The 22,394-nt window shown below is 42.6% G+C and overlaps 1 protein-coding gene across 1 annotated transcript in view; it reads left to right on the top strand.

The window, feature by feature from the left end:
• The window catches only part of LOC310992594 (transcription factor COE3), a gene marked incomplete at its 5' end in the record, with an annotated part of 154,576 nt that overhangs the window by 111,339 nt on the left and 20,843 nt on the right, over positions 1-22,394 (top strand). Inside the window, one exon of the mRNA XM_083980687.1 lies at positions 13,334-13,422. Within this exon, the coding sequence (XP_083836813.1) occupies positions 13,334-13,422 (89 nt within the window). The remainder of the gene's footprint in view (positions 1-13,333; positions 13,423-22,394) is intronic.

Raw genomic sequence — 22,394 nt, 5'->3', positions numbered from 1 at the left:
CTAACAGGGACCAGGACCAGGACTCAGGACCTAGTGGACTAACAGGGACCAGGACCAGGACTCAGGACCTAGTGGACTAACAGGGACCAGGACTGAGGACCTAGTGGACTAACGGGGACCAGGACTGAGAACCTGGAGGACTAACAGGGACCAGGACTCAGGATTTTAGAGGACCAGGACTCAGGACCAAGTGGACTAACAGGGACCAGGACCAGGACTCAAGACCTAGTGGACTAACGGGGACCAGGACTGAGAACCTGGAGGACTAACGGGGACCAGGACTCAGGACCTAGTGGACTAACGGGGACCAGGACTGAGAACCTGGAGGACTAACGGGGACCAGGACTCAGGACCTAGTGGACTAACGGGGACCAGGACCAGGATTTAAGAGGACCTGGACCAGGACTGAGGACCTGGAGGACTAACACACAGCAAAAACTCAAAATCTTTCCAAGAATATTTGTCTTATTTCTTGTCAAAATGTCTCATTTCTAAACTAATCTCTTTCCACTTAAAATAAGACTCATCACCTAAAACTTCACTTGTTTTTAGATCATTTTCACTTGTTTCAAACTAATTTTCACCCGAAATAAGAAGAAAAATCTGCCAGTGAAAGCAAGTTTTTTGTGCTTGTAATAAGAAAGAAAAACTTGCTCCACTGTCAGATTTTTCTACTTATTCCAAGTGAAAATCTACTTGAAAAAAAGTAAAAAATGTCTAAAAACAAGCTGCTTTTTAATGTGATGAGTCTTATTTTAAGTAGAATGAGATTAGTTTTGACTAGAAATAAGACAAATATTCTTGGTAAGATTTTAAGTTTTTGCAGTGCAGGGACCAGGACTCAGGACTCAGGAGCTATAGTGGACTAACATGGACCAGGAAGAATAAACCCTTAGAACTATCAGACTTTTATTTTGAAATTGAAGCTTGTTGTTGTAGTGTAGTAGCCTAGAGACGAGACGATGCTGCTGCTGCTGCTGAGTGGCTGTGTGATTGACAGCTGCAGGATCAAGCAAAGCAGCAGATCAATAATAACTCGCTGCCCTGCCCCTGATGCATGCTGGGTATTCTGGCGCCTCCTCGGCCACTTGACAGGCGCAGAAACAAATCAGTTCGTCCACTTCAGCTTCACAGTCCCCTACTACATCCTTAAACCCCCCAGCAGGAGGAAGTGAGGGATGATGAGCGGCCGGCGGCGGCCATCGGCCCATCGGCCGAACGGCAACATGACCTGCATCAATCAACCAACCAACCAGCCGGGGGGGGGGAGACGAGAGATTGGAGATTGGAGATTGGAGATTGGAGAGGCTCGGCGGCTCGGTGCGACGTGTTTCATATGGAACACGGCGTCTATTTGAGATGATGAGAGCGATGGAAGAAGCTGCTGCTGCTCATCATATGGAACACGCAGGGCCGGCCCCTGGTATAAACACTATGTGGTTGTTTAGGGCCACAGCCGTTAGGTGGGGGGCCACATGATCAGAAAGGTACCGGGGTTCATCAAGTCATTTAAACATCCTGAGGTCTGCACGTGCAGCTATGAGCTTTATATGTAATGTGAAGTCAATATTCAGCTTCTTTTATCTCAATTTGAGACATTTGGTGAATATAGAACAGCAGAATGACAACATTTGTGCTCAAAAAGCATCTTACAAAATTTAATTTAGACGTGTTTTCTACACTTATCTATTACTCAGGGTTCCTACGCAAGTATGGAAAGTATGGAAAGTATGGAATTTGATTTTATACATTTCCAGGTCTGGAAAAGTATGGAAAATGGAAATTATTGTATGGAAATATATTTATCTTAATATCTTATCTGGGTTTGGTCTTATCTGAAGTTATCTGGGTTAATTATTTTTGTATGTGCTACCTATAGCTAAAATCTCCTGGAAATTATTTGGTTACATAATGGCATACACATTCAGAATACAAATGAAAACAAATGATTAATTGCATGATTTTTTTTATATAATGCACAACTATTTACTCAAATATCACGAATTATTTGAATTTTTTACCGAGAAATCTGGAAATTAGGGTCTGGAAAAAGTATGGAATTTGGAAATTTCAAATGTGTAGGAACCCTGATTACTGTATTCATATCCTATTTCAAGCACCAAAACAGTTCATTCTCATGACTGAAGGTGTGTTTTCACAAGGGATTTGACATTTTTCAAAAAGCAGACCTCAAATTTCCAGCATTTGGCCTAAATTATTCCTTTCTACAGTGTTCTAGGACAAATTGGCCTCAGTGTGCTTACAGCGGAGGTTCTAATATTTAGACATAAAACACTTGAGTATTGTTACATCTGCAAGTATCTTAAAAAGATACATTTAAGAAAATATGTAAAAGTCGAGAAAATGGCCTCAAACCTCAGAGGGCATAAACACGTCTGTATTCAGTTTTAACCAGTGATTTGGTGTTTGCGCTTAGAGTGCAGGGCCACAAACAAAAATCTTGTTTAGGGGGCCACCAAAATCCTAGGGCCGGCCCTGGGAACACGGCGTCTATTTGAGATGATGAGAGCGATGGAAGAAGCTGCTGCTGCTCACCGGGGACATGATGACTGCGCCTCCGAGCCTCCGACATCATCAGAGAGAGTCACACCTGAGCTGCAGGTGTAGCGGCGAGCGGCGAGCAGGGCCCCCAGAGCGCACGGCTCATCTCCACCTGTTACCACGGACACGGAGGAGATGAGATGGAGAGAGTGAAGAGATGGAGAGGAGAGGAAGGAGCGAGGCGGCAAATGAGACGGAGCGACAGAGAAATAAATGTAAAGAGCAGAGAGGATGTAAACAGCTGAGAGGAACGTATGGACGCTGCTGAAGCATGGAGGAGGAGGAGGGGGGGGGGGGGTAATGAGACGGAGAGATGGAGCAGTAATACCCCCCCCCCCCCTCCCCCCCGCCTCATCCCTTCACCCCCCCTCCACACTGCAAAAACTCAAAATCTTTCCAAGAATATTTGTCTTATTTCTTGTCAAAATGTCTCATTTCTAGTCAAAACTAAACTCTTTTCGCTTAAAATAAGACTCATCACCTAAAAATTAACTTGTTTTTAGATCATTTCCACTTGTTTCAAACTAATTTTCACTTGAAATAAGTAGAAAAATCTGCCAGTGAAAGCAAGTTTTTTGTGCTTGTTATAAGAAAGAAAAACTTGCTCCACTATCAGATTTTTCTACTTATTTCAAGTGAAAATCAGCTTGAAAGAAGTAAAAAGTGTAAAAAAAAACAAGCTACTTTTTAATGTGATTAGTCTTATTTTAAGTAGAATGAGATTTGTTTTGACTAGAAATAAGACAGATATTCTTGGTAAGATTTTGAGTTTTTGCAGTGTGGTGGTGGACATAAGGAAAGAGTAAGACAGGAGGAAGATAGGTGGATTGGGGGGGGGGGGGGGGGGGGGCATCACTAGACAAAAAAAAAAACATAAAAACACCCGACACTTATGGCGCGTTCCAGTTGCCACGGAAGTCGGAGCTGGGAATTACATCGCACCCGAGTTGTTGGCGGCTATAACAAGTCATGTTGTTGTTGTTGTTAGCCGTTGTTAACCGTTGTTAGCAATACCAGTTGAAAACAACGCATCAAGTAAGGGATAATGTATAGTTCGGAGGTTGTTATGGAGAAATAAACCCCGACAGGTTTCATACAACATGAAGGGGTTTATTTCTCCATAACAACCGACCAACTATACATTATCCCGCTTAGAACACGGCCTACAACTAAATCATTCAATAATGTAACACAAAATAATGATAAAAATAGATTTTATTCATGTAAAATTAGACCGTTGCTCGGGACGCCGCTCTGACCAGCGCAGCACAGAAAAGAGAAAGTATGCAGGATATTTACTTTTTGTTTTACCGTCATTAAACAGCTTCGGACTAATTGTGATGTTATATAAACGACTTGTAACCTGTTACAGGGAGAGTGGAGGCTCCTTATTTCCACATCGTGGCTGAAAAGTAAACTTGCATCAGAAACTCTGACCGTGTCACAGCTCCTCTCCTCTCTGTAGCTCCGCGACACAAACGCACCCCATGATCTCTTGTTTATGACAGATACGACTACACAAAATACATGGTAACGTGTATGGTAATCTATCGATCCACTGATTGATTATCAAAGGCTTCAAATGCACGAACGGGAGGAGGCTCAGCAAAACAGCGGCCGTGACCGGACATGCAGAGTTGGCCGTTGCTATGGAGTCCCTAGCAACGGTCCGCTCAGCGGTGGTCTATCGAGAAATAAACACCGCAGAATATTGGTGATTGACCAATCAGAATCGAGTATTCAAGAGAGCCGTGTTCTAAACGGTATTTAAACCGTACCGTTGTAGGTACCAAATGTGTTCGGGGTGCCAGATTTGTCCTGGAGCCGCGACTGGCGATGACGTGGCACACCGTGATTGGTTGTGGTCATAGATATACCAAAGATATTCAATAAATGGAAAGATACTCCATGAACGGCTGCTCCAATGATAGAAATGGTTTCACTTCCTGTCTCTCTAAATGGGCGTAGCCAACCGTCACCCCACCTCGTCTGTGATCGTGTGTGTGGATTTATACAATCTGTAGGTAGATGAAAGTGAGATATTTATATTTTCTTATGATAACATTAAATATTTACACTACTAACAGTCATATTTAGCATGACAAAAATAATTTAAATCATTTTCACGGGAGTTTGCGGGCGTTTGTTTGACGTTGCCTAGGAGATTGGTGCCAAATCTGGCGAGAGTGTGTCGTAGAGACAGAGACAGGTCTGGAACAAAGTGGATTTTCTCCTGATGTGTCCATCTGAAAATTACCATTTTGGTGTCAAACTGTTCAGAAGAGATGTGGCTTGTGAAAAATGAGTTCAAAATTTGCTTCAGTGACCGTGGGGAGAAAGACCCGACCATAATCGGTGTTCACATTAAATTGTCCCATAGGAATCAATACACTCCAAGCTGCCTCTGGTCTCTCTAAAGGGGCGTGGCCGAGCAGAAGCCCACGTGACATGCATACAGGAAGCTGACTCCTCATGAAAGGTCTTGGTTTATAAACCGTCTTTGGATATACTATATACGTAGATGCCACATTCGGGCTTGTCAGGAATGTCTCACGGCGGCCATCTTGGGGGGGAGTTCCTCCTGACCAGCAGTCAACAGTCAGAGGGTTTGACAGCTGTGAATCTGGTGAAATGCCAAACCTTTGTGCCGCGTACGGATGTTCCCATGAAAGAAACGCCAAAACTAAGAGACATGGAATAACTTTTCTCAAGTAATAAGTTGTTTTATCTTGTTGAATTTGATGTAGGTAAGTTATCTGACAAAAATGAAACTAACGTAACGTATCATAGGGTGGGATATGTGTTACATTTAGTGCATATACCGCTAGTTAACATTATTTTGTTGCCTGTATGTGTAGGCTATTATGCTGATCAGCTGTTTCCCACGGCTGAGTTTGTGGTTGCCATGGTGATGAGGCCAGCGAGTGAGTGTAAACCACAGTAGGCTACCTATATAACTGTGCTAGGCCATATTAAATCAGTTTCATGGCACTTACATTAACCCTAACTGCTAACGTGAGTTGTGTAGTGGTATTTATATAAAAACAAAGGGCTTCAGTGATAGACCTCTGCCTCTGTAGACTACGGTAAGTAAAAGTTAGACACCTCCTTCTCAAGATGGCGGCGGCGGCCACAATCCGTTCCAATGGGCAGCAGCGTCAGAGGCAGAGGCATCTACGTGTATCTATGGGTCGTGGTGGCGTAATGCGTTACTTGGATGCTATCGCGGATGCTAGCGAAGTTAGTCTCTTCGCCCCGTAGTAAATATTGGACTCATTTGTCACAAGCCACGTCTCTTCTGAACAGTTTGACAGATGATTGTTTGTGAACGCCCGCGCTAATTACAGTATTTTAATTATTTTCGTCACTGTTAGCTGTGTAAATGTTTAATGTTATCATTAGAAAATATAAATAGCTCACTTTAGTCTATACCTACAACTTTTATAAATCCTCACGACCAATCACGATGTGCCACGTCATCGCCAGTCGCGGCCCCCGGACAAATCTGGCAGCCCGGACACATTTGGTCTACACTGGAACCAATGTCCACAGAGAGACGTTGGACAGTAGGCTACTACATGTAGCACTTATTTAATTTCACCAAAACAAAACAGACATGCTAATAAATAATACATTATGAGAGCTTTCACTATTGTTGATGTAGGCTACGGCGCAGCCATTCTGGATGACGGTTTTATGGCGTTGTGGTCAAGTCGGGGTTGGTCAGGTTCGTCCCACTTCCCAAGTCGGATACCCGACTTCAGGTGGCATTCCAGATGAAACTTCAGTACAACTGGAACACACCATTAGGCTACGGGAACATTTGAGGATGTGATTCTGCATGGTTGTGTTTGTTGGACCATAAACTGTTGAAATATCAACGGTGTGGAAGTTTGGTTTGGTCAAATACTGTTGTGTGTCCCAACCGTGAGCTGTGGCTATTAGCTTAGCTACTGACTATAGTAGCTCTGGCAAAACACAGCTGCATCGCATTGTGGGATACGGGAGTACAATGTAGTGTACATCGCTTGTTCACTCACTTTATGGTCCACTACATAGTGGATGAAATTAACCACAGAGAATTCGAACAACACTACAAAATGGCGAACTCACTAACCTATAGTGCACTACATCCGTGATAGGGGGGCGATTTACAACACAGCCAATGAAAACAAACTTTCAACCAGGAAGTGAAAATAAATCAATGAAGCAGCTTGTAGAAATGCATGATGGGAAATACAAATCACAGCAGATAGAAACAGATGAGGTCAAATCATCTTCACAGTTTATTGATAGAACTATTCTCTGTTTCTCGTGTCATGTTCAGTTGTAGAGATGATAGATTATAGATCATAGATTATAGATGATATAAAACCTGAAACAGAGAAAAGAAACTGAGGTTTTAGTCTTTTACTCAATGATAATCTCTTGATCTTCTCTGTGACCTCACAGCTTTTATTTTGTAGGAATATTTTACTGCATCCTTTTTCCTCCCATGTTTCCTCCCTCCCTCTCTCTCTCTCTCTCTCTCTCTCTCTCTCTCTCTCTCTCTCTCTCTTTGACCTGCTGAAATCTGCCGTCAACAAATTAGTTTATCCTGTAACCCCCCCCCACTCCCTCCCTCTGCAGTCACTTAGCCTCCTGATGACTGCGATGACTCGGACCAGCAGGACGCCGACCGACCGTTTGATCGCTTTCACAGGAGGAGAGACAGAGAGAGAACCAACCAGAGAGAGCGATAAATACTTGATTAAATAAAGAACCCCCCCCCCCCCCCACCGCCACCACCAAACATGATAAGTAATAATGAAACAGTGCAGGGAGAGGCAAAAAAACCCACTGTGGGCTTATTTGAAGCCTCGAACCTTATAATAATATTAATATTACAATTTAATGTACAAAAGCACAAGATAACATGAAAAAAAAACATAGACAATACATTACAACACAGCAGTTAAATGATTTTTAAACATAGACTTTAAAAAAATGTTTTGCTAAACAATTTTTTGCTAAATCGGATAAACTGTTCCGTAACTTAGTACCTCTTGATATTTTTTTAACCCTTTTTCCTCCCTCGCTTTCACAGGAGGAGAGACAGAGAACCACACTGCAAAAACTCAAAATCTTTCCAAGAATATTTGTCTTATTTCTTGTCAAAATGTCTAATTTCTAGTCAAAACTAATCTCTTTTCTCTTAAAATAAGACTCATCACCTAAAAATTTACTTGTTTTTAGATAATTTTCATTTGTTTCGAACTAATTTTCACTTGAAATAAGTAGAAAAACCAGATTTTTCTACTTATTTCAAGTGAAAATCTGCTTGAAAGAAGTAAAAAGTGTCTAAAAACAAGCTGCTTTTTAATGTGATGAGTCTTATTTTTAGTAGAATGAGATTTGTTTTGACTAGAAATTAGACATTTTGACAAGAAATAAGACAAATATTCTTGGTAAGATTTTGAGTTTTTGCAGTGCAACCAGAGAGAGCGATAAATACTTGATTAAATATATAAAGAACCCCCTCTCCGCCACCGCCACCATCACCTCACCTCTGAATTATCTCCCTCTCCTGGTTGTGTGATTTATAAACAGCCCCCCACCCCCCCCCTCCCCCCTCTGGCCCGGTGAAGAGAAGAGCGGCAGAGACAAATCAATACAGATTAGAAGGAGAAAGTGGCGCTGATGCCTGGAACTGCAGCATATGTTTACACTAACTCAGCCAATCTGTCTTCATATGGACGCTGTGATGCGTGGGGGGGTGGGGGGGGTCAGGGTCTCGCGCTGCCAGCCGCTGCCGCTGCTCGCTCTCCAATTACCCGGCTCTTTGCAGCGAGGGAGGGAGGGAGGCTGCAGCCGCTGCTATCGATTGGCCGTGAGGGGGGGGGGTTACGGGCAGCCAATGGGGCGCTGCGGTCAGAGGTGCAGCCAGATTTTAATAAGAGGACGTAATGGTCTTAATTTCTGCAGGGGGAGGGGGAGGAGGGGGGGGGTTCATTCATTAAACGCCTCACACTGCAAAAACTCAAAATCTTACCAAGAATAGTTGTCTTATTTCTTGTCAAAATGTCTCATTTATAGTCAAAACTAATCTCTTTCCACTTAAAATAAGACTCATCACCTAAAAATGAACTTGTTTTTAGATCATTTTCATTTATTTCAAACTAATTTTCACTTGAAATAAGTAACTTATATCAACTCCTCTGTTGTTTCTGAGCTTCATGCTAAGCTACGCTAACGCCTCCAGCCTCCTGAACCTGAACACATCTCACCCTGCGCCTGAACGCCTCATTTTGCACCTGAACGTCTCATTTTGCACCTGAACGTCTCATTCTGCACCTGAATATCTCATTCTGCACCTGAACGCCTCATTTTGGGCCTGAACGTCTCATGTTGCACCTGAACACATCTCACTCTGCGCCTGAACGCCTCATTTTGCACCTGAACGTCTCATTTTGCACCTGAACACATCTCACTCTGCACCTGCACTGCAAAAACTCAAAATCTTACCAAGAATATTTTTCTTATTTCTTGTCAAAATGTCTCATTTCTAGTCAAAACTAATCTCTTTCCACTTAAAATAAGACTCATCACCTAAAAATGAACTTGTTTTTAGATCATTTTCACTTGTTTCAAACTAATTTTCACTTGAAATAAGTAGAAAAATCTGCCAGTGAAAGCAAGTTGTTTTGTGCTTGTAATAAGAAAGAAAAACTTGCTCCACTATCAGATTTTTCTACTTATTTCAAGTGAAAATCTGCTTGAAAGAAGTAAAAAGTGTCTAAAAACAAGCTGCTTTTTAATGTGATGAGTCTTATTTTAAGTAGAATGAGATTTGTTTTGACTAGAAATGACATTTTGACTGGAAATGAGACAAATATTCTTGGTAAGATTTTGAGTCTTTGCTGTGAATAAAACGTGTTCAGGCAAGAAATGAAAACACAGAAGGTGTGTGTGTGTGTGTAAGAGGTGTAAGAAGAAGTGGAGACACGTGAGGTCACAAGGTCACAGATGAGCCCCCCCCACCCCACCCAACTCCTCTCTGAGTGTAAATGGGTTTTTTATTCAATCCCAGTGTTTCCCATGATGCCTCTCTCTCTGTCTCTCTCTGTCTCAGTGGAGGTGTTGAGGTGTTTGTCGGCCGCGTCCAGAGGCCGATCGCTGCTCCTGTCGTTCTGACACATTATCTCCATTCATCCTCCACGACCCCCCCTCCCCCTCCCCTCCCTCACCCCCCAACCCCCCCAAACAAATCGTCTCTGTGGGACTCGACAGTGAAGCGATGGAGGAGGAGGAGTAATACACTGCAAAAACTCAAAATCTTTCCAAGAATATTTGTCTTATTTCTTGTCAAAATGTCTCATTTCTAGTCAAAACTAAACTCTTTCCACTTAAAATAAGACTCATCACCTAAAAATTAACTTGTTTTTAGATCATTTTCACTTGTTTCAAACTAATTTCATTTCATTTTCATTTCATTTATTAGTTTATTTGAGATGGGACTCCACATATCCATGAACATACAAAAACAATTATTTGATGTAAATATGCCAGATTTAGCTAGAAAGCTAGTTTCCACATTACATTCACGTTAAAAAGCAGCTTGTTTTTAGACATTTTTTACTTCTTTCAAGCAGATTTTCACTTGAAATGAGTAGAAAAATCTGCCAGTGAAAGCAGTTTTTTTTGTGTTTGTAATAAGAAAGAAAAACTTGCTCCATTATCAGATTTTTCTACTTATTTCAAGTGAAAATCTGCTTGAAAGAAGTAAAAAGTGTCTAAAAACAAGCTGCTTTTTAATGTGATGAGTCTTATTTTAAGTAGAATGATATTTGTTTTGACTAGAAATAAGACATTTTGACAAGAAATAAGACATATTCTTGGTAAGATTTTGAGTTTTTGCAGTGTAGATTCAGGCTGCTTCCTCTCTCTCAGCCCAAAGAAACCCAACATGGCGTCCCCCCCCCGCGGCGAGGCCTCGTCCCCCCCCCGCTCCTCTCCTCCTCTCCTCTCTCTCTTTCTCTCCCTCCGCCTCCAAACCAGCTCCGACAAATTTGATTTAGCAGCCCTCGCTCTCCCCGTTCCCCGGGAAAGAAAACAAATATTGTTATAATGGTAATAACATCTATTTGGACGGCGGCGACAAACGGCGGCGGGGCCCCTTTGAAGGAGACCCCTCCCTCCCTCCGCTGTGCCGCCGCCGCCGTATCGCTCAACCTTATTCTTATTCATGAAAGCCGCGGTTATGCATATTAGCGCCAAACTAGCTATTCTACTCAGCGGCATTTGGAGTGTCAATCATCCTTACGGGATACAAGAGGCCGCGGCGACAAAGCGGCGAGGAGGAGATCGGCTGACAAATTGTCCCCAAAGTCAAATTTGACAGGCTTTTATGATTAATGGGCTTGATTATGGAGAAGTATCTGCACACACTCATTTCCTGGTGTTTCTCCGGCTGGAGGAGGAGGAGAAGAGGAGGAGAAGAAAGAGGCTGAGTGGATTGAATTAGCAGTGAAAAGGACAGGTAGAGAGAGAGAGAGAGAGGGAGAGGTCTCACCTAATAAACAGCAGGAGATAAGAGAGAGGAGGGGGGGGGGGGCTGACACTGCTCTCTCTCTCTCTCTCTGTGTGTGTTAGTGGTCAATGTTAATAAAAGACAACAGACTGGGGTCAATGTAACACACACACACACACACACACATGTGTTTGTAATGCTATCTTTGTGAGGACACTCGTTGACATATGTGACCCGATCCATCAAAGTGAGTCACAGTGATGATCCAAATTTCAAAATTGAGATTTTGGTATCAATGGAAAGATTAGAAAATAAGCTTTAAAATGATACCCTAGTCAAAATCCTACATTTGATGGTTTTCAAGATGTGGCCATTTGAATTACGATCTCCTACTCTCTTATTCTGTTCTAAAATCTGAGGAAATTGCAGTTAAAGTTTTTGCCAGTGACTCTGGCATCTGTTTCTGTACCACGTGATTACACGCACCCTATACGGTCCCTTGTTGTCATAGAGACACCATTCAATGACCCTCGGAAAGCAGAGAATCTCACAATTCAGATGCTTTTTACAGCTCGTCTCTATCATAAACGGTTCAGAAGTTGTCATGTTTTGTTGACGTTTTGTAAAACATGTGCAAGCGTGTACGTTCGGTTTAGAATCGATGCTACGCTCTGTTAGCGTCGATGCTACTCGGTTTAGCATCTGTTTCTGTACCCGTCCCTTCTCGTCATAGAGGCACCATTCAATGACCGTCGGTAAGCGGAGAATCCCGTGATTCAGATGCAGTTTACAGCTCGTCTCTATCATGAACGGTTCAGGAGATATTTCATGTTTTGCACCGAAGCAACGCTCATTTTCAGAGGGTTTAAGTTGCAAGTCGACTTTAATCATCATTTTCGTGCCTTTTCTCAATTATCTGGACTGTGAAACTTTGGGAGATTTTTTTTGAATGTCATTGCTTTGAAATTAGGGTAAAACATTTTTTTTTATTTTCTATGGGTTTTCCACGTTATCAGCTGATTATCTAAAAGTAGAACGTTGCGACATCCGACTCATTTTGATAGAACGGGTCACATATAATGTTTTCCCTTTAGCCCCTAACTCTAACACCTCGTCCTGACGTACAGCGAGCGAAGCGAAGCGGCAACGACAACTTGCGTGAAAGTGTCCTGATATGCAGCGTGACAATTTTGTCGCGAGTATATTCTATTGGTTCAGAATCCAAACCAATCAAATTATCGAGGGACGGAAACAAACTTGCAGCGCTATTTTGAGATTCCTGGCATTTCCCTGGTTGCTGTTTCTCACATCTTGGAGTGTTTTTTCCTCTCATATTCTCCTCTCTCTGATAACTAGCTTGTCAACAAGAAGCAGTGTGGACTTATCAACCAATAAGAAGTGTTTAGGGGCGTATCCTCTGGATATGTACTTAAGTACAGTACTCTGAATGCCGATAAATCAAAGACCATGCTATTTTCAAATGGCAAGCAGCTTCCATCTGACCTTCCAAACTTGTCAACTGTTCATGGGGTTGAAATTGAAATAGTCACATCCTATAAATACCTATTCTAATTGATGAGAACCTGTCCTTTAAACTGCACATCGACAAACTTGTTTCTAAACTGAAACTGAAATTAGGGTTCTTTTTTTAGGAATAAATCATGTTTTTCGTTGCAAGTCAGAAAACACTTGATCAACTCTCTCGCGTTTTATTACTGGTTGCAGCTACCGTGTACATCACTGTTCCTTATATGCCGTCGCACATTGTCCATCTCTGTGTGTCCGTAGACTCTCTCACTGGCTGACTTTTATTTATAAATCTGTTCTTGGACTTTTGCCTACATATTGTGTGTGTACACATGTGTAGAAACCTCAGCCGATATGGCCTCAGCGTTCTCTGGATGTTATACAGATGCAGATCTCCCGAGAGTGAGAACGGAACGGGGCAAAAAGGCTTTTAAATTTTCAGCCCCGTCGACCTGGAACGATGTGCAGAAGGACTTGAAACTGACACATCTTGTAACTCTGGGTGAATTGCCGTCTTGGCCAGGTCACTCTTGGAAAAGAGGTTTTAAATCTCAATGAGTTTTTTACCTGGTTAAATAAAGGAAATTTACTCCGTTACTGTCCACCACTGACACACACACACACACACACACACACACACACACACACACACAAGAAACAACAAGACTGTTTTATGAATGAGAATGAAGTTCACGTCGTCTAACTCTCTCTCTGTCTCTATCTCTCGTGCTGCAGCCTTGAACGAGCCGACCATCGACTACGGCTTCCAGAGGTTACAGAAGGTCATCCCCCGTCACCCCGGAGACCCCGAGAGGTTACCTAAGGTCAGTGGAGACCAGTCATTAAGTCGCCGCCGCCGCCGTGCGTGCAGCGCTGGGGTCAGAGGTCAGAGGTCAGAGGTCAGACTCGAGGCCGGGAGGTTAGTTTAGTGCAGCAGGTAGTAGTTACCCAGAATGCACCTGTCAGTCAGTCAGAGCGGCCACGTTCAAGCGGCGGTTTGTCCCCGCTGGGCTGCCGTATGTAGACCAACACCTGCACGGAGACACCTGCACTGCAAAAACTCAAAATCTTTCCAAGAATATTTGTCTTATTTCTTGTCAAAATGTCTCATTTCTAGTCCAAACTAATCTCTTTCCACTTTAAATAAGACTCTTCACCTGAAAAATTTACTTGTTTTTAGATCATTTTCATTTGTTTCAAACTAATTTTCACTTGAAATAAGTAGAAAAATCTGCCAGTGAAAGTAAGTTTGTTGTGCTTGTAATAAAAAAAGAAAAACTTTCTCCACTATCAGATTTTTCTACTTATTTCAAGTGAAAATCTGCTTGAAAGAAGTAAAAAGTGTCTGAAAACAAGCTACTTTTTATGTGATGAGTCTTATTTTAAGTAGAATGAGATTTGTTTTGACTAGAAATGACATATTGACTAGAAATAAGACAAATATTCTTGGTAAGATTTTGAGTTTTTGCAGTGTGATTGGATCAGCTGGTTCCGCTCAGTGCTGCTGGAGGCTCACTTTTTTAACCATTGTTTGACTTAATTTTTTCTTTTTGAAATTTTACCACTTTTTTTGGGAGAAATTTTACCACTTTTTTGTAAAAAAAAAAAAAAAAAAGAAAAGCGAAATTTGATCACTTTTTTCTAATTTTTTAAAAAACTTTTTTGTTTATTTTTTTTGAAATCTCACCACTTTTTCCTAGAAATGTTTCAACTTTTTTCCCCAGAAATTGCTGTAAATCTTTCAACAATGTACGCCTAATTTAAACGTACATTGATTGCTTGTGTATTTCTGGTGTTTGCTTCAATATGTTGTCCAATGGGGCTCCGTGGTCGAATTTGTGTGTTGATATAAAAAAGTTTGAGAACCACCAGTGATACAAGTATGAACAGTTTACCACCTAAAAAGCAGTTTACCCACTACAAAACATTAGACTACACCACTGATGAGATTCCAGTGTCGTCATCGATCATGTGATGTTTCAAACTGAATCGTTCAGATTTGATTCAACAGATGATAAATAGTCTACATCTTTCCCACTGTCAGTAAAGGCATCGTCTGTTTCTGATAATAACTGATTACTAATCGTTAAGTTTCTGATCAGATTCAGTGTTTGTCTGTAAAACTGAAGGAGGTCAAAGGTCAAAGGTCAAAGGTCAGCGTCACTGTGACATCATAAAGTTCAAACTCCTCTGGTCACTGAAGGAACTCGTCCATGTTCCCTTCTTCTCCTTCTTTTCCCTCTTCGTCTTCTTCTTTCTGCTGTGTCGCTGTGATCTGAATTTTAAAAAGTGTTGAATCATTCACACTTTTCATTTATTAATTAGTTCTAGTATCTCCTTTGTAACTCTTCATTTAATGTATTGTTTTATTGGACGCAGCAGAAGAGATCAGATCAAACAGCAGCAGCAGCAGCAGCAGCAGCAGCAGCGCCCTGAACAACCTGAATTAATAATTATATACATATATAAATAATAATAATAGCCTATAATAATAATAAAAAGAGAATTAAACAGACACATCTGAGCAACAGCATCAGACGGTCGAGACACTGAGGTGAAGTTCTTTAAAGGGATAGTTAAACATTCTGTCAAATTGTCCCATTGCCATAATCCCTATAGTCAGGTTCGTTACCTTTAATTTCGGTGCAAGCTGTTTTTAGAACGGCGGAGCAGAGCCGTGAGCTGCTCAGAGCTACACTACAGAGGCTCATTATGGGATTTCTTTGTTGATTTCCCTCATCAAACTCATCAAATACACAATCCAACAACTCCACAACGCTCTGGTGGACAAGTTGTGAGCTGCACATTCACCACGCTATGAGATAATAACACAACGTTACCAGACAGAGTTGTTTTAGAGGGAAATTCATGCAAAACCGCTGATGCGTGTTGCCTTCAGGGACAGTTTTTCATCATCAGTCTCTGCATTTCCCTCTAAAACAACTCTGTCTGGTAACGTTGTGTTATTATCTCATAGCGTGGTGAATGTGCAGGTCACAACTTGTCCACCAGAGCGTTGTGGAGTTGTTGGATTGTGTATTTGATGAGTTTGATGAAGGGAAACCAAGAAATCCCATAATGAGCCTCCGTAGCGTAGCTCTGAGCAGCTCACGGCTCTGCTCCACCGTTCTAAAAACAGCTTGCACCGACAATTAAAGGTAACGAACCTACTGCTATGACTATAGGGATTATGGCAATGGACCAATTTGACTAAATGTGAATGAACTATCCCTTTAAATCAACAAACAGCAGCAGTGAAGTCAATGTTAATGTAAAAACACCGGCCTGTTCCTTTAAGACACAGTATGAAGAGATTATTCTGGGCTGGCTGCTGGCTGCTGGCTGGCTGGCTGGCGGCTGTGAGGATAACCGAGGCCGACTCGGTGCGGCGGCGGCGCTGACACTCGAAAGCAGCTGCCAAATTGAAACCATTTATCAAAATCTGACATCGGAGATCCAGTCACCAAAAAAGCAGTTTATTTGTAAATTGATACTAATAGTGAACACACATTGTCTGGCCCTGCTGTGATGCCCAAACAACCCCCCTCCCCTCCCCTTCCTCCCCCCTCCCCCTCCCCCTCCCCGGCTGATAAATATTTATTTATTCACAAGAAGAAAAACTCAATAAGAACAAGGGGACGAATCAGAGCGGCGGCGAGCAGCGAGGATCATGTGACCGAGCAGCAACGAGGGGTTAACTGAGGCTGTCACTTCCTGTTTGGTTTCACCTGCAGCAGCCGGCGCTCAGGAGGACAAGAAAGGGGGGAGGAGGGGAGGGGGGGGAGAGAGATGTTCAGAGTTGTTTTTGTGGACAGGTGGAGCGACAGCGAGCAGATTGATTCGTCAGCTGGAGGAGGAGGAGGAGGAGGAGGAGGAGGAGGAGGGGGGGGGGGGGGGGGTTGAATAAAGAGCAGGTTGATTTCAGGTAAAAGATGCACTGCAAAAACTCTATATCTTTCCAAGAATATTTGTCTTATTTCTTGTCAAAATGTCTCATTTCTAGTCAAAACTAATCTCTTTCCACTTAAAATAAGACTCATCACCTATAAAAATGAACTTGTTTTTAGATCATTTTCACTTGTTTCAAACAAATTTTCAATTGAAATAAGTAGAAAAATCTGCCAGTGAAAGGAAGTTTTTTGTGCTTGTTATAAGAAAGAAAAACTTGCTCCACTATCAGATTATTCTACTTATTTCAAGTGGAAAATCTGCTTGAAAGAAGTAAAAAAGTGTCTAAAAACATAAGCTGCTTTTTAATGTGATGAGTCTTATTTTAAGTAGCATGAGATTTGTTTTGACTAGAAATGACATTTTAACTAGAAATAAGACAAATATTCTTGGTAAGATTTTGAATTTTTGCAGTGTGGGAACTGGTCTGGAATCAGAGGAAGAGAAAAACCTTTATTTATGTATGTATGTAACCCTCCTGTTGTCCTCCTTGGTCAAGGAAGGAAGGAAGGAAGGACGAAGGGAAAGAAGGAAGGGAAAACAGAAGGAAATACAGAACGAAGGAAGAAGGAAGGATGAAGGGAAGGAAGGAAGGAAAGAACGATAGAGGGAGGGAATAGATTTGTTCAAGGAAGGAAGAAAGAAGGAAAGAAGAAAGGAAAGAAGGAAGGAAAGAAAGATGGAGGGAGGGAGGAAACTGATTGGGTTAATTGGGTCAAAAAGGAAGGAAGAAGTAAGGACGAAGGGAAGGAAGGAAGGGAAAAGGATTGTGGAAAGAAGGAAGGGAAAATGTAAGGAAAGAAAGATGGAGGGAGGGAATAGATTCGTTCAAGGAAGGAAGAAGAAGGAAGGAGGAAGTAAGGATGAAGTGAAGGAAGGAAGGGAGGGAGAAACGATTGTGGAAAGAAGGAAAGGAAAAAGGAAGGAAAGAAAGATGGAGGGAGGAAACAGATTGGGTTAATTGGGTCAAAAAGGAAGGAAGAAGAAGTAAGGACGAAGTGAAGGAAGGAAGGAAGGAAGGAAGGAAGGAAGGAAGGAAGGAAGGAAGGAAGGAAAGAAAGATGGAGGGAGTTCTGAGGCAGTGACGTCACATTGTTACCGTGGTTACTCCTACGTACATTAATATTCACAACAAAGATGGCCGCCGCTGCTGTTTGTTCACAGTTAACCCTTCACACACCGAGCTGCACGACCTCTGTGACCTTTGTGTGACTTTCTACTTTGTTTCCTTTGTTTTCACAATTAATCGCCGTATTAAACGCCACAATTAATTGATCGCAAAGATTCCTAAATACCGTCACTTTCCAAAAAAAGATTATGAACCGTGTCGGCAGATGTGCACAGATACCGGTCCATTTATCTAACGTAACGTTGAATTGGTAGGAGTTTAAATCCTAGAGTGTCAAAGATTAAAATGAATTTAAACATTTGGTATCAATGACAATTAATGACTTGAATAGCCTATTTCAAACGCTTCCCCTGGTGGATTAATAGCCTAATTGGTCATATTTTAATAGATATTTAAAATATTTTATAATAAGTAATGTATATTTTAACTATATTTGATTTTACACATTAATAGTGTGAAATTAATTAATGCATAGTAATAATCGTGATAATCGTAACACCGTGATTATTTCTCTGACAATAATCGTACCAAGTAAATCTATAATCGTGACATCCCTACTCAGGACCGATGAAGATCTAATCTAATCAATAATCTATAGTCACATAATTATAATGAATAGTTATTGTAGTTTAGTAGAGAGAGTCTGTGACCTCAGGAGTCTCTCATCAGCTCAACGCTGTAGTTTTTACACGCTGACAGTGAACGCACCACCACCAGCAGCAGCAGCACCAGCAGCAGCCGTGAGCAGTTCAGGGACAGTCGTTGTAAAATCACTGAGCCTCTTCATCAGAGTGTCTCATCACAAACAACCCTGATCTGGACTTTGTGTGTGTGTATGTGTGTGTGTGTGAAGTGTGTGTGTGTGTGTGTGTGTGTGTGTGTGTGTGTGTGTGTGTGTGTGTGTGTGTGTGTGAGGTGTGTGTGTGTGCAGGGGGGGGGGGGGGGGGGTCAGTGTTGAGGGATTTGTATTAATTCCACTTCATGAATGAGGAGTTTCCTGCTCATTGAGAATAATGAGCAATATTCAATTCATGAGCTGAATTTCAATCCGTTTCCTCTGAATGGAATTAACCCCCCCCCCCCCAGCTCCACCTCCACCCTCGGCCTGATCACCGCTAATATGGACCTCCACCTACACCTCCACCTCCACCCCCCCCACCACCACCCTCTTGCTTCCTGCTCCTCCTGATATCTGTAGCTGAGCTGTAGTGATCCAGGCGGTTGGATTGTTTATCGTAACATCTGTAACAGACTGCTCTAGCATGTTAGTTCCTGTTAGCATTAGTTAGCATCAGTTACATGGTGTCTGTTAGCATCAGTTAGCATCAGCTAGTGTCTGTGGTGTCTGTTAGCATCAGTAAGTGTCTATTTATGGTGTCTGTTAGCATCAGTTAGCATCAGCTAGTGTCTGTGGTGTCTGTTAGCATCAGTTAGCATCAGCTAGTGTCTGTGGTGTCTGTTAGCATCAGCTAGTGTCTGTGGCGTCTGTTAGCATCAGCTAGTGTCTGTGGTGTCTGTTAGCATCAGTTAGCATCAGCTAGTGTCTGTGGTGTCTGTTAGCATCAGCTAGTGTCTGTGGCGTCTGTTAGCATCAGCTAGTGTCTGTGGTGTCTGTTAGCATCAGTTAGCATCAGCTAGTGTCTGTGGGTGTCGGTTAGCATCAGCTAGTGTCTGCGGGTGTCTGCTAGCATCAGTTAACATCAGCTAGTGTCTGTGGGTGTCTGTTAGCATCTGTTAGCATCAGCTAGTGTCTGTGGCGTCTGTTAGCATCTGTTAGCATCAGCTAGTGTCTGTGGTGTCTGTTAGCATCTGTTAGCATCAGTTAGTGTAGGCCGAGGCTACATGGTGTAACATTAGCATCTGCTTAGCTTAGTCTAGCCTACTCTCTGTCCAGGTGACTCGCTAATAATGAGCAATATTCAATTCATGAGCTGAATTTCAATCCATTTCCTCTGAATGGAATTAACCCCCCCACATCACCACCCACATCACCACCCCCATCACCCCCCCCGCTCCACCTCCACCCTCGGCCTGGGCCTGATCACCGCTAATATGGACCGCCACCTACACCCCCCCTCCCCCCACCCTCCTGCTCCTCCTCGCCGTGCCGGCCCATCCATATTTTATAGAGATCAGTGCGATGTGGAGGGAGGAGGAGGAGGAGATGTGTTGGGGTGTGGGGGGGGCAGAGGGGGGGTCTGTATCTGTAGCTGAGCTCGGGGTGATTTATCATTGTTAAGGCCGCTGTCTGATGGCTTCTCCTCCAGGGTCACACTGATCCCTGTTTGCCCTGCACCTCCTCCTGCACCGAGCCGGCCCCCGTAATTAAGCCCCAAGAAACCAATGGAAGAAAATAGAAAAGAGGAGGAGGAGGAGGAGGGGGGGTTGAGGGGGGTGTCAAGAGATGGACTGAAGAAGGGCGAGGGCACGGGGGCCACAAGAGGAGAAAGAGGAGGTTTTTATAGTTTTAGGTAAAAGAAGCTGAGCCAGAAACAGAGAGAATACGGGTGGTATTTAACATGTTATTAACATCCAATAATACAACTTTATTTGTTGAGCACTTTAAAACATCCACGATGAAGCAAAGTGCTGCACAGGATAATAAATAAAAGCATCAGAATTAAAGACTTAAGGCATAAAATAACATGATTAACATGTTATTACCGAGTGGATCAGGTGAGGTCACTGAGCCAAACAAGAAAAGGAGGGAGAGATAGAAAAAGAAAGAAGAAGGAAGGAAGGAAGAAAGAAAGAAAGAAAGAAAGAAAGAAAGAAAGAAAGAAAGAAAGAAAAGGAGGGAGAGATAGAAAGAAAAAGAAAGAAAGAAAGAAAGAAAGAAAGAAAGAAAGAAAGAAAGAAAGAAAGAAAAGGAGGGAGAGATAGAAAAAGAAAGGAAGGGAGGAAGGAAGGAAGGAAGAAAGAAAGAAAAGGAGGGAGAAATAGAAAAAGAAAGAGGAAGGAAGAAAGAAAGATAGATAGACAAAAAGAAAGAAAGAAATAAAGAAAGAAAAGGAGGGAGAGATAGAAAAATAAAGAGGAAGGAAGACAAAAAGAAAGAAAGAAAGAAAGAAAGAAAGAAAGAAAAGGAGGGAGAAATAGAAAAAGAAAGAGGAAGGAAGAAAGAAAGATAGACAAAAAGAAAGAAAGAAAGAAAGAAAAGGAGGGAGAAAGAGGAAGAAAAAGAAAGAAAGAGAAAGAAAGAAAGAAAGAAAGAAAGAAAGAAAGAAAGAAAGAAAGAAAGAAAGAAAGAAAGAAAGAAAGAAAGAAAGAAAAAGAGGGAGAGATAGAAAGAGAAAGAAAGGATGGAAGGTGACAGGTGTGTCGATGATGTCACCAACACCGGTCACATGACCAGTCCAACGCCTCCACCATGACACTGGGAGGGAGAGGGGGAGAAACGGGGGAGAAAGAGGGGATGAGGGGGAGAGGAGGAGGAGAGCAGGTTAAACAGACTCAGGTGATTCTCTCTCTCTCTGGTTCAGACCAGTTTTTCTCCGTCTGATGAGGTTTCTCTCTCTCTCTCTCTCTCTCTCTCTCTCTCTCTCTCTCTCTCTCTCTCTCTCTCTCTCTCTCTCTCTCCATCTTCAAGGAGTTGATTAAACCCTCTGAGATCGTCCTGTTTCTCTGCACCTCCACCTCCTGCTAGCTGTGTGTGTGTGTGTGTGTGTGTGTGTGGTGTGTGTGTGTGTGTGTGTGTGTGTGTGTGTGTGTGTCAGCTTCTCACCTGGACAAACAGGTATCGACTCATCAGCTGATTGCTGCTGCTGCTGCTGCAACACTCTGCACCGATTGTTCCCACGTTCACATCGCACCTCAAACGCACCTCAAACAGCTGCTGCATGGGCCATCGTATCACAGTAACCTGGTCAGAACTAACTAACTGTAGTAGCTACAGCCTTCGATAATAATCTATAATCATTATTGATCAGTTGATTAGTTGTTATCAGGAACAGGAGGCTCAGAGTCCAAGTCTGTTACCACCTGGGGAGAACAGGTGCACTGTGGGAAATGTAGTGTATCATAAGTAATCACAGACTGACTGCTTCAGCATGTTAGTTCCTGTTAGCATTAGTGTCTGTACATGGTGTCTGTTAGCATCAGTTAGCATCGGTTACATGGTGTCTGTTAGCATCAGTTAGCAGGTTAAAGCAGAAGTATTTTTGCGTTAATATAAGTCTTAAATAGTTGTATCTTCCGACAGCAATCACTTCTATAGAGTGTTTGGATCGAAACACGGGTCTCTCAGTCACTCTGCTCTGCTCTGAGCCGAGGAGAAAACTTTCCTTGTATCCTACAACCTTTATCCAATGAGGAGAGAGAACGGCATAAAGGGGCAGTCCTCTCTGTGTGTGCAGCCAAGGGATGTGCCTGAATGTGGTGACGTAGGGACGAGGACCAATAGATCCATGACGAGGGAGGGGGCTGCTAACTCCATCGGCTGACAAGACGTTATGGTGCGTTCAAGGCAACTCGTAACTCGTGTTTTTCCGACCTGTGAAGTCGTACCAGTTCGATCTGGTACGAGTTCACGGGTCAGAAGTTACGAGTGGCCGTTATAGTGACTTTCACAGGTAAAACAGGTCGGAAAAACACGAGTGGGTTGCCTGGAACGCTACAAAGTCGTAAGTCGTGACTTGAAGCTGTAATTTACGGTTTCAAAAGCCTGCCTGGAACGCAGCATTATAGCCAAAACGACGGGATCGCTTACTTCTGCTTTAA

Source organism: Trachurus trachurus, assembly GCF_905171665.1.
Source record: "Trachurus trachurus genome assembly, chromosome: 10".
NCBI classification, from domain to species: Eukaryota; Metazoa; Chordata; class Actinopteri; order Carangiformes; family Carangidae; genus Trachurus; species Trachurus trachurus.
This window is presented reverse-complemented; position numbering and strand designations above follow the sequence as displayed.